Raw genomic sequence first — 13,264 nt, 5'->3', positions numbered from 1 at the left:
AAGCTGCACAGTAGTTCTTCACAGGGAATATTGCAGTATTTATTTATGTGTCTGTGTTCTGATAAGCCCACATCTACAGCCATCTCTGATTCCTTCACCTCCGAAACTGGGTCAGAGAATCGCTCACAGTATTTGATTGATTTAGGCTAATAATTCCTTACGGAATAAGTGATTTGTTTAAAGCTACCCCTTAGCAAATGCAGATGGATGATTTTGCATATCATTCCATAATTTGGAAAACAGATTTATTTTTAGTTTTCTTTACTGTTTATAACCATAAAAACCCTCTTCCTGCAAATAATTTCTAACGGGGGCTCTGTCCGTCTTATTTGCACTTCTGCCACTAATCTTACATATAGCGCATCTGTTAAATATTTTATCTGTTAGTGTGATCAGAGAGGAAGATTCTTTTATGAAGACAGACCAACCACAGTATGTTAAGACTTGGACTTGGGTGTCAGAACACCTATTACTGTCTGTTCATTTTTCATCTTATGTTTGTGGGAAATGCTAGAACGACCTGTAGGAATTCACAGCATCAGAACACTAACATCAGTATGGCTTACCGGTGACAAAGGATCCCGGCCGCAGAATAAAGGTTGGGGGGGTGAGCACAACGAAGCCACTTGCGGACTCAATGCGCTCACAATGCTGCGGGCTCGGTGCAAGCTGTGCTCGCCACAGGTTCTATTAACCAGACCTCCCCTTCCAGGAGAGATGATTGTGCTAATGTTGAAAAGAGGCGAGGCTTACAATTATTATTATTATTATTATTATTATGTTATTTATTTTATATGGTGCAACAAGGGTTCCACAGCACCTAACTAAACAAATGACCAAAATAAGAAAACAATGACTTAAACATGGGCCAATATTTACTAAGAATTCGAGTTTGTCCGATTTGTGTTTTTTTTTCTAAGTCCCAATCCGGGAATTCACTAAACACCAATCTCGGCAGTGTTTGGACTATTTGTAATGGTTTGATTTTCAAAGTTCCGAAATACGAATGAATAGACCATCGGTCAAACACGGCTGTTATTTCATACAATACGGGCATTCACTATTCATTCGTATTTGGGTGTTAGTTTCTGAGTGCTCAAGTGCGGGTCTGTTTTTTTTCGATTCGTTAAAAAAAGCAGCAAGAAAATAGACCTGCTTTTTCCAGTCGAGTTTGGATAACCATGCACGGATCAGTGAGATCTGTGCATGGTTATCTATGGGAAAGGGTCTGTTTAGTGTAAAAACTAGAAAAAAAATTGCGTGGGGTCCCCCCTCCTAAGCATAATCAGCCTCGGGCTCTTTGAGCCAGTCCTGGTTGAAAAAATATGGGATTACATACCCAACTAGTCGGCCTGGCCGGGGTACCCTGGAGGAGTGGGAACCCCTTAAATCAAGGGGTCCCCCCCTCCAGCCACCCAAGGGCCAGGGGTGAAGCCCGAGGCTATCCCCCCCCATCCAAGGGCGGCGGATGGGGCGCTGATAGCCTTTTGAAAAAATGTGAATATTGTTTTTAGTAGCAGTACTACAAGTCCCAGCAAGCCTCCCCCGCAAGCTGGTACTTGGAGAACCACAAGTACCAGCATGCGGTGGAAAACCGGGCCCGCTGGTACCTGTAGTACTACTACTAAAAAAATACCCCCAAAAAAACAAGACACACACACCGTGAAAGTATAAGTTTATTACATACATGCACACCTCCATACATACATACCGGTACCCCGGCCAGGGGTGACTAGTTGGGTATGTAATGCCAGGGCCGCAGGGACCAGTGTAAAAGTGTCCCCCAGCTGTGGCATTATGTACCTGGCTAGTGGAGCCCGGTGCTGGTTTAAAAAATACGGGGGACCCCTACGCTTTTTGTCCCCCGTATTTTTGGAACCAGGACCAGGCGCAGAGCCCGGTGCTGGTTGATGAAATATGGGGGAACCCCTGTCATTTTTTCCCCCATATTTTTTCAACCAGGACCGGCTCAAAGAGCCCGAGGCTGGTTGTGCTTAGGAGGGGGGACCCCACGCAATTTTTTTCAGATTTTTTATGACTTTGATCAACTTTTTAAGGTACACAATGAAGCCCTGCACGGATCTCACAGATCCGGCCGGGATTCCTTGTGTTTTGTCAGGCAGTGTTTTAGTCATCACTCCCGTAAAGCACTGCCTGATATTACGAATCACATCGACATCGGAAAAAAACGATTGTGCAAAACTCGGCAGCTTAGTGAATGATCGTATCAGGATTCAAAAAGTTGCAGTAAAATGCACCCGATACCATTCGAGTTCAAACACCCTTCAAAACGGCCAAAACACGAATCTTTGCAAATATAACCCATGGTTTATAAATGTTTCTGCATCAGCGGTCATAACACTCAAGCACCAGGACAGCAAAACCAAGGGTTAGGTGCTGTTGCGGTTGTAGGGAGTATAGAGTAGATGATAGCAGAGGTAGAATAAGGAAAAGCACATTAGGGACAAGGGACCTGCTTGTGAGAGCTTAAGGTGCATACACACGGTGCGATGTAACCTTACAATTTTGTGGGAAAGTTAGTGCAAATCGCACCGTGTGTACACAGCTTGTGATACCGATGCGCGCTCTCGCGAGGTCGGTATTGCAAGAAAAAAATAAACTGTACAGGCAACTCAGTCTTGACTGTCTACTTCACAGTATGCCATAGTCAAAATCGCACATAGCCAAAATCGCACCGTGTGTATAGACAATATCAGTGCTTCTCGGCTCTGGGGGAGTTCAAGGGAAATCGCATAGTCAAAATCGGGCATAGCAAGGATCTCACCGTGTGTACACACTTTTAGGTCAAAATTAAACTAAAATCCCATATAAAGTATTGTGGCACAGTGGTTAGCATTTCTGCCTCACTGCACTGGGGTCATGAGTTTGATTCCTGACCATAGCCCTATCTGTGTGGAGTTTGTATATCCCGCCTTTGTGTGAGTTTTATTTGTGCTCTGGTTTTCTTTCACACAACAAAACCATACTGTTTGGTTCATTGGCTACTGTCTAAAACTGTAGAATGTGTGTGAACCAGCGGTGCAGCTCCTGTGGAGCAGAAGATGGGTGTCTCGGGGCATGCACTCTCCGGGGAGGCTGAAACTAGCATATGCACATTATCGCACTGGCGACTCCTCCAAGCGGGCTCCAGAGCGGACCCAGCAGTATCCTTCTTTGAATCGGGCCGTATATTTGCTATAGTGTTCCTACTAGTAACTAAGGGGTCTATTCAGTGGCATCACAATGGGGGTGCGGGGGGTGCGGCCCACACCCAGGCGGGTGACACCAAAATGCTGACTCCTCCTTAGTGACAGGAGCTGGGTGCTGCACTGTGACATTATGAGCTGTCACTGTGCAGGAGCGCGCACTGCACTTGCACTGGTCCCCAGGGGCATTTCACGTCTCCAGCACCCCAGGAGCGAGAAACGGGGTCTGGGCTGTGAGGCCATGCCCCCTTCTTGTGAAGCCACACCCCTTTCCAGTGGGGCCACGCCCCCTTTTGCCGGCACAGCTTCTCCACTGGCAAACTTCTCCACTTCTTTCACTGCTTCATGAATAGACCCCAAAAGAAATAATTTGCTTATCACCAAGCAGCAATGACCACCTTTGTTTTCTTCTCAGTAATGGCTTTCTAGATAACAGATCCCGTAAGTGTATATTGAATCTATAGGTTGTTTCATGATTTCCCTTCTCCAGGTGCTGATCACTACAATATAAACTCTCACTACTGTCTTTGCCATGTGTTTAACTTCCATATGAAATTACTTAGACCAAGTAGTGACTAGTACCCAGTAGTGTCACATGGATGGCACAATGTGACAATGACCCTTCCTGTTTGGTGAATTGGGAAATTATTTCTAGGGCTATTGAAGTAATATTGCTTGCTCCCAGGTAGAACATTTTGGAAGCACAAGCAGTGATTAGTAAAAGATTATCCAATTGAAACTAATTAATCAAGATTAAGTAAATTGTCCAGTAGCTTTATGTGCTATAATGGTAAACGTAGTCCTTAAAGCATCCAGGTGTGTAATTCAGATCCTGGCTTGTGTGCACAGTTACTGCAGTAGCCACCTGATGGCTGTAGTTGTTTCTTTACAATTGATTTATGCTATAAATTGTTCAGTTCCCATGTTACTGTTGCAGTCACTGGAGTTTGTGCACTCTCCAGGGAACTAGAGTGTCTCAGATCAGAAGCTAATGACGCACCTGCCATATACTATGCTGGAGCTATGACATCATATTTGCCCGATTCCTATTGGGTGACTATTTAAGTATAGGTGTTTTGGGGATTGTAAGATCCCATGGGATAACTAACATATAAATATGTTCTATTCTATTTTTGGCCTGCCATTTTCCTTTCCAGCTGCTCTTTCTACTCATATCTGCATTTATTTTGTCTACCTTATATGTCCCTGGGGCAGATGTACTAAGCCTTGAAGAGTGATAAAGTGGAGAGGGTTTTCGGCGCCGAGGGTTTTGCCGTCTTTTGATGGCGATACCCTATAGAAGACTATGAACTTCTTACTGCCGGCCACCGTCCCGTGTCGCTGACGCCTCCCCCCCGGCATACCTCCGTCCAGGCAGCCCTGGTCCCGGAAACCAAACTCCTCCTCCCCCTAGCAACACAGCCGGAGGTCCTTCCTGCTGCAGGGAGGAGGGGAGGCGCCCAGGACAGCCTGCTGTCTGCTTCCCGGCCGGGGAGGAGAAGGAGATCCCAGGAGGTGACGGAGATCCCCCACACACAACCTCACAGGTACCACGGGGGCCTCCGTCATCGCATTGCGATGTTAACCGCATATGTTAGTACATATGTGATTAACATCGCTGCGGCGAGGGGCGACGATGTATGTTAATACATCCCGCCCACTGTGTATGTGCCGCAATGTCGGTGGCAGAGAGGATTTATTGTCAAAGTGATTGAGAGTCAGGGACTCACTGCTGCACATCTCCGAATCAGGCTCCTTGTACGCTCAGTGGAGGCTTCCTGGCCTGGACTAATATTCCTGGAATTGCAGTCTATCACATAGCTAGGAGGCTTGAAATTGAATTGCATAGCATATCTTGCATGAATATACCTGAACATATCGACCCTCAGGGGCTTCGGAATGGGGGGGGACAGCATGCACCCACCCAAACTTGACGGAAACGTAGGCGCTGGGGAGGGGGAGCGCTTACCGCCGGATCACCGCGGAGAGCCGGAGACTCCAGTCCTACTTTGGAAAGTCTGCCGCCGCTGAGTGCTGCCCCATGTCCTGGGTCCTGGCTGGCTCTTGACACAGATGCGTTACTGGGAGGAGGCGTGCCCATGTTGAGCCTGCTGGGGCATCCCCGCCTCCTCCCAGTAATGCATCTGTGTAAAGAGCCGGTCTGGACACAGGACGCTACGGCGGCAGATTTTCCAAAGTAGGACTGGAGTCTCTGGCTATCCGCGGTGATCTGGCGGTAAGCGCTCCCCGCACGTGGGGGGGGGTGGGGGTAGATGTAATAGTTGGGGGAGCGACAATTCCCCCCCCCCCCAACCATATAACGTTGTGGTGCCCCTGACGATCCTTAACGCCACAGAGGTGGAAGCAGGGTGGAAAGAGGCATTCTCATGTAGGCAAATATCATTGAGGGCGTTCATGCAAATACGGGCCATGCAGACCTGCAAATATCAGTAAATATGCCTGTTAGGAGGCATATCTTTTACACCTGCCATAGGAAGGTGCATCTACAATTCACGCAGATGACCATCGGTCGCGATGTTCATCTGCGATGGCAGTCTTAGTAAGCCAGGGGTTGCTCAGGCTTGCCGTCACAGTGCGGCTTGCGAGGCCAAAGAAACAACAGTTTTTGTCAATTTTCGAGTGTTTGGGAGCAAATGGTCAATTGTCCTTTGCCCTCATCCATTACCAGATTTTCATTCCAACCAGCCAGATCTGGCAGATTATCTGCCAGATAATTGTATAGTGTATTGAAGACGTATATTTTAGGAAAAAGTCACATGGCCCAGCTAAGACATACTGTAAAGTCCCTGGCACGCCAAACAGAACTATTTGGCATGATTTGAGGTTTTGCCACAACTTTTTTTTTTTTTTGCAAGAACATTTATTTAGAGTCATTTGGTCCAATTTTCCTTTAGATTCTGCACTCATGTTAAATATTATGTAAAATAACTGACTACTTTCTCTCAGTAGCTGCAGAGAGACAGATTGAATGAATGAATCATGCTGGGGGACGCATTACACATACAAAGTCAGAATCCAGTTGCAGTTCAGGGGCGGCTAGCAGAATTATAAAGTGGTAACTTGTTCCGTAAATGGTACAATGGAGAACTTCAGACAGTGAATGGTACAGTGGAGAACTTCAGACAGTGAAGTCACTGTGAGTCACAGAAGTTGCACATGAATACGTGACCCCGAGATAAAACACAGACCACACATATGATCAGGAGATCTTACAGGAATTCCTCTATATTTGGTACAAAGTGTGCGATGCACAAGACTGTTGCCGTGGTTTTCCCATGGTGTGTCTATTGATTACACATCACTGTACATCCCAGTGCTGGGGGTGATTCAGACCTGATCGCTGCTGTGTGTTTTTGCACAGCGGGCGATCGGGTAATAACTGCACATGCGGATGCACCGCAATGCACACGCGCGTCGGACAGCAAGGAAGGGCATCGCCGGTCAGTGACGGGATGGTGCGAAAAATCAGATCGCACGGGCGCTCGCAAGGTGATTGACAGGAGGAAGCCGTTTGTGGGTGGTAACTGACCATTTATTGGGTGTGTACGGAAAAGGTGTCTGACGTCAGCTCCGGCCCCGATCAGCCTGTTGTGATCGCACTGGAGGAGTAAGTCCTGGGCTGCGCAGAGACTGCACACAGTGGATTTTAGCAGCTCGGCGTACACATAGGATCACATACTTACACGGCGAATTTACACTCCCCTGATACCTATATACCTGAGAAAGTCATATTATTTACAGACAGGTGCAAGTAGCAGATGATAATGACTGTGATGAACGCCATCGCAAACAAACCGCTTGCAATTGCCTGTTTGCGTATACACCGCTGATTATTCGTTGCTTGGGTATATCTATATATCCGTCTATCTATACTGTAGATAGAATGTGTCTACACGTATTTATATTGTACTGTCAGGGTGTACAGTAGTAGTACAGTATAAAGGTGAGTATAGGAAATTTTGCCTTAATTTATCATTACGTTGTACTTTGTATTCTACTTATATTATGATGCCACCTAATTTCTGTCTGCTTTCTTGTTTTATTTTATTAATGAGTAAAATGTATACGTGATTTAGTTAGTACAATAAAATGCCATGAATTGTGTGAATTAGTCATTTTATACTTATTTTTGCAGCTGGATCAGTACTGAATATTGATATTGAAAGTAGTCAACAATTTTACCAACAGTGAAAAGAGAATAACTCTAAAAATGGCTGTTTTTACATCCTAAATACTTAAGTGATCAGCCGGTTTAGACCAAGGGGCAGATATATTAAGCCTGGAGAAGTGATAAAGCAGTGATAAGTACAAGGTGATAACACACCAGCCAATCAGCTACTAACTGTCAATTTACATATTAGAGCTAATTGGCTGGTGCGTTATCACCTTGCACTTATCACTGCTTTATCACTTCTCCAGGCTTAATACATCTGCCTCTTCAAGTGTCTGTCTCCACTATAATTGCATGAGGGGGCACTTTAATGATGGTGTGAGCTGGAAGCTTGCATCTTTAGTTTAATGCAGTAAATTATTCAAGAATAACCTGTGAACTGCTTGTCTTGCAGGCCAAAGACAGTGATGAAGATGATGAAGTGGCTGTCAGTTTGGATCGAGACCGCTTCATGGATGAATTCTTTGAACAGGTATGATATCCTGCATGTATCTTTGAAATAAAAGTCTTTTTGTACTGTAATGGTAAGCAAAGCCTGCCATTCTGTCACAAAAGTGTTTTGTTGATGGGCTTAATAAGGTCTGAAAGACAGGGACGTGAGGTGAGCTAAATGGCTCAGGAGGCACTGGCTAACCCCAGAGCCAGATTTACATGCAATATATGAGCCAAAGGGTACATCTGGGTATTATACACAGGTGCAGCAGTATAAACTCCAGGAAATCTGGTGAGTTTTGATTAGAGACGTGTGGAAAGGATACACAGGTGAGGCACTGCCTCACCTGCCATAGACTTTTTACTCCAGAGTTTGGGCTATAAAAATTATTAGAATAATGCAAAGAAGATATTAAAAACAAATTATCAGTATTTTTCACATATTTTATTCAGTAAAAACTCTGGTTTAAACGTAAGTATGACAGGAAAGGCTCTGCCTCACCTGCCTCACCCCACCGCACGTCACTGCTGGAAGATAGGTAGGTAGTTGTTCAGCTATCTAGGTTGGAATTCATTTGCTTTGGGAACTAGGAGAAATAATGGGTGCCTGAGGAAGCAATTCAATTGTCTTTTTGGGTGTTCATTAGTTATTGCGACTAAATGCACCCTGTTTAGCCGCTTATAGTGGCTAAACCCATCTAATGTCCTGGTTAGGGCATTCAGATAATGAACTTCTCACAGGCAGTGAGCAGAAATGTGTCCACTTGAGGCATTTGCACTCGAATGGAGCAGCAAATTAATTCCCCCGTTGGGTGCCCATCCCACATTTTAGTGCTGTGATAAACAATTAAATTCCCCCATAGAATCTATTGCTCTTTATACTCTTTCATTTTAACTGTACATATAACGTTTCTGCTACAGATAAATCATTTTCTCCCTTCTGCTACAGATTCCTTTTCTCTCTTCCGTTACATTTTAGTAATTTTCTCCCTTTTTCTGATATATATTAGTCCTTTTCTCCTTTCTTCTGCTACACATTAGTCCTCTTCTTCTTCCTTCTGCTACAGATTATTCTCTTACTCCCTTCTTCTGCTACATATTAGTCCTTTTCTCACTGCTTCTGCTACAGACTAGTCATTTTCTTCCTTCTTCTGCTACTGATTAGTCCTTTTCATTCTTCTTCTGCTACATATTAGGATGTGCGGTCACGATCCTGGCAGTTGGGCTCCCGACAGCGGAATCCTGACGGTCAGAATCCCGATGGGGTTAGGGGTAAAGTAAAAATGCTTACCAGGATCCGTGGGATAAGGACTGCTGGGATTTCGATACCATAACCATATTAGTCTTCTTCTCCCTTCTTCTGCTACAGATTATTCATTCTCTCACTTCTTCTGCTACAGATTAGTCCTCTTTTCTCTGACGTCCTAGTGGATGCTGGGGACTCCGTAAGGACCATGGGGAATAGCGGCTCCGCAGGAGACTGGGCACAGCTAAGAAAGATTTAGGACTAACTGGTGTGCACTGGCTCCTCCCACTATGACCCTCCTCCAGACTTCAGTTAGAATCCTGTGCCCGGCTGAGCTGGATGCACATTAGGGGCTCTCCTGAGCTCCTAGAGAGAAAGTATATTTTAGGTTTTTTATTTTACAGTGAGATCTGCTGGCAACAGACTCACTGCAGCGAGGGACTAAGAGGAGAAGAAGCGAACCTACCTAACTGGTGGTAGCTTGGGCTTCTTAGGCTACTGGACACCATTAGCTCCAGAGGGATCGACCGCATGGAACCGGCCATTGGTGTTCGGTCCCGGAGCCGCGCCGCCGGCCCCCTTACAGAGCCAGAAACAAGAAGAATCCGGAAAATCGGCGGCAGAAGACATCAGTCTTCACCAAGGTAGCGCACAGCACTGCAGCTGTGCGCCATTGCTCCTCATACACACTTCACACTCCGGTCACTGGGGGTGCGGGGCGCTGGGGGGGGGCGCCCTGAGAAGCAATAAATACACCTTGGCTGGCAAATATATCACAATATATAGCCCCAGAGGCTATATATGTGATAAATACCCCTGCCAGAATCCATAAAAAAGCGGGAGAAAAGTCAGCTGAAAAAGGGGCGGAGCTATCTCCCTCAGCACACTGGCGCCATTTCTCCCTCACAGTTCAGCTGGAAGGAAGCTCCCTGGCTCTCCCCTGCAGTCTACACTACAGAAAAGGTAAAAAAGAGAGGGGGGGGGGGGGCACTAAATTTAGGCGCAATATACATATAGCAGCTATAAGGGGATATAATTTAGTTAATCCCTGATTTATATAGCGCTCTGGTGTGTGCTGGCATACTCTCTCTCTGTCTCCCCAAAGGGCTTTGTGGGGTCCTGTCTTCTGTAAGAGCATTCCCTGTGTGTGTGCGGTGTGTCGGTACGGCTGTGTCGACATGTTTGATGAGGAGACTTATGTGGAGGAGGAGCAGGTGCCTATAAATGTGTTGTCACCCCTTGCGGGGCAGACACCGGAGTGGATGGACTTGTGGAAGGAATTACGCGAAAGTGTCGACTCCTTACATAAAAAATTTGACGACATGCCAAATGCCGGGCAGCCGGCTTCTCAGCCCGTGCCTGCCCAGACGTCTCAAAAGTCATCAGGGGCTCTAAAACGCCCGCTACCTCAGATGGCAGACACAGATGTCGACACGGATACTGATACCAGTGTCGACGACGAAGAGACTAATGTAATGTCCAATAGGGCCACTCGTTATATGATTGAGGCAATGAAAAATGTTTTACACATTTCTGAGGTAACCCCAGCTACCACAAAAAAGGGTATTATGTTTGGGGAGAAAAAACTACCAGTAGTTTTTCCCCCTTCTGAAGAATTGAATGAAGTGTGTGAACTAGCGTGGGCTTCCCCCGATAAAAAATTCGTAATTTAAAAAAAATTACTAATGGCGTACCCTTTCCCGCCAGAGGATAGGTCACGTTGGGAAACACCCCCTAGGGTGGATAAAGCACTTACGCGCCTATCAAAAAAGGTGGCACTGCCGTCCCAGGATACGGTCGCCCTAAAGGAACCTGCTGACAGAAAGCAGGAGGCTCTCCAAAAAGCTATATATACACACACTGGTATTATACTGAGACCAGCTATTGCCTCAGCATGGATGTGCAGTGCTGCAGCTGCATGGTCAGACTCCCTGTCAGAAAACATTGACACCCTAGACAGGGACACTATATTGCTAAACGTAGAGCATATTAAAGACGCTGTCTTTTACATAAGAGATGCACAGAGGGATATTTGCCGGCTGGCATCAAAAATAAGTGCACTGTCCATTGGTGCCAGGAGAGGGTTATGGACCCGGCAGTGGACAGGTGATGCAGATTCCAAAAGGCACATGGAAGTTTTGCCTTATAAGGGTGAGGAGTTGTTCGGGGATGGTCTTTCAGACTTAGTGTCCACAGCAACAGCTGGGAAGTCAGCGTTTTTGCCACATGTCCCCTCACAACCAAAGAGAGCGCCGTATTATCAGGTGCAGTCCTTTCGCCCCCAAAAGAGCAGACGGGGTAGAGACGCGTCCTTTCTGCCCAGAGGCAGAGGTAGGGGAAAAAAGCTGCAGCATACAGCCACTTCCCAGGAACAAAAGTCCTCCCCCGCTTCTTCTGCTAAGTCCGCCGCATGACGCTGGGGCTCAGCAGGCGGAGCCAGGTACGGTGGGGGGCCGTCTCAAAAACTTCAGCAATCAGTGGGCTCGCTCACAGGTAGATCCCTGGATCCTTCAAGTGGTATCTCAGGGGTACAGGCTGGAATTCGAGACATCCCCCCCCCGCCGTTTCCTCAAATCTGCCTTACCAACGACTCCTTCAGAAAGGGAGGCTGTGTTAGAGGCAATTCACAAGCTGTATTCCCAGCAGGTGATAGTTAAGGTGCCCCTACTTCAACAAGGACGGGGTTACTATTCCACAATGTTTGTGGTACCGAAACCGGACGGTTCGGTGAGACCCATTTTAAATTTGAAATCCTTGAACACATATTTAAGAAAATTAAAGTTCAAGATGGAATCGCTCAGGGCGGTTATTGCAAGCCTGGAAGAGGGAGATTACATGGTATCTCTGGACATCAAGGATGCTTACCTGCATGACCCCATTTACCATCCTCACCAGGAGTACCTCAGATTTGTGGTACAGGATTGTCATTACCAATTCCAGACGTTGCCGTTCGGCCTGTCCACGGCACCGAGGGTATTTACCAAGGTAATGGCCGAAATGATGATACTCCTTCGGAAAAAGGGAGTTTTAATTGTCCCATACTTGGACGATCTCCTGATAAGGGCAAGGTCCAGAGAGCAGTTGTTGGTCGGCGTAGCATTATCTCAGGAGATGCTACACCAGCACGGTTGGATTCTGAATATTCCAAAGTCTCAGCTGGTTCTGGTGACACGTCTACTGTTCCTGGGGATGATTCTGGACACAGTCCAGAAAAAAGTGTTTCTCACAGAGGAGAAAGCCAAGGAGCTGTCGTCTCTAGTGAGAGGCCTCCTGAAACCAAAACAGGTGTCAGTGCATCATTGCACGCGAGTCCTGGGAAAGATGGTAGCTTCCTACGAAGCGATTCCATTCGGCAGGTTCCATGCCAGAACCTTTCAGTGGGACCTGTTGGACCAATGGTCCGGATTGCATCTTCAAATGCATCGGTTGATAACCCTGGCTCCAAGGACCAGGGTGTCTCTGCTGTGGTGGCTGCAGAGTGCTCATCTCAGAGAGGGCCGCAGATTCGGCATACAGGACTGGGTCCTGGTGACCACGGATGCCAGCCTTCGGGGCTGGGGGGCAGTCACACGGGGAAGAAACTTCCAAGGACTTTGGTCAAGTCAGGAGACTTCCCTACACATAAATGTTCTGGAACTGAGGGCCATTTACAATGCCCTAAGTCAAGCAATGCCCCTGCTTCAAAACCAGCCGGTTCTGATCCAGTCAGACAACATCACGGCTGTCGCCCATGTAAATCGACAGGGCGGCACAAGAAGCAGGACGGCGATGGCAGAAGCCACAAGGATTCTCCGATGGGCGGAAAATCACGTGTCAGCAGTGTTCATTCCGGGAGTGGACAACTGGGAAGCAGACTTCCTCAGCAGGCACGACCTCCACCCGGGAGAGTGGGGACTTCATCCAGAAGTCTTCCAACTGATTGTAAACCGTTGGGAAAAGCCACAGGTGGACATGATGGCGTCCCGCTTAAACAAAAAGCTAGAAAAATATTGCGCCAGGTCAAGAGACCCTCAGGCGATAGCTGTGGACGCTCTAGTGACACCGTGGGTGTACCGGTCGGTTTATGTGTTCCCTCCTCTTCCTCTCATACCCAAGGTACTGAGGATAATAAGGAGAAGAGGAGTAAGAACTATACTCATTGTTCCGGATTGGCCAAGAAGAGCTTGGTACCCGGAACTTCAAGAAATG

The 13,264-nt window shown here is 46.9% G+C and overlaps 1 protein-coding gene across 3 annotated transcripts in view; it reads left to right on the top strand.

The window, feature by feature from the left end:
• STX1A (syntaxin 1A) overlaps positions 1 to 13,264 on the top strand; it is a 274,869-nt gene that overhangs the window by 112,824 nt on the left and 148,781 nt on the right. For all 3 annotated transcript variants that reach the window (XM_063956166.1, XM_063956167.1, XM_063956168.1), the window contains exon 2: positions 7,793 to 7,870. In XM_063956166.1, the coding sequence (XP_063812236.1) occupies positions 7,793 to 7,870 (78 nt within the window). The remainder of the gene's footprint in view (positions 1 to 7,792; positions 7,871 to 13,264) is intronic.

This window comes from Pseudophryne corroboree, chromosome 2, assembly GCF_028390025.1.
Source record: "Pseudophryne corroboree isolate aPseCor3 chromosome 2, aPseCor3.hap2, whole genome shotgun sequence".
Classification (NCBI taxonomy): Eukaryota; Metazoa; Chordata; class Amphibia; order Anura; family Myobatrachidae; genus Pseudophryne; species Pseudophryne corroboree.
The sequence above is the reverse complement of the archived record's forward strand: the minus strand, read 5'-3'. Positions and strand labels throughout refer to the sequence as shown.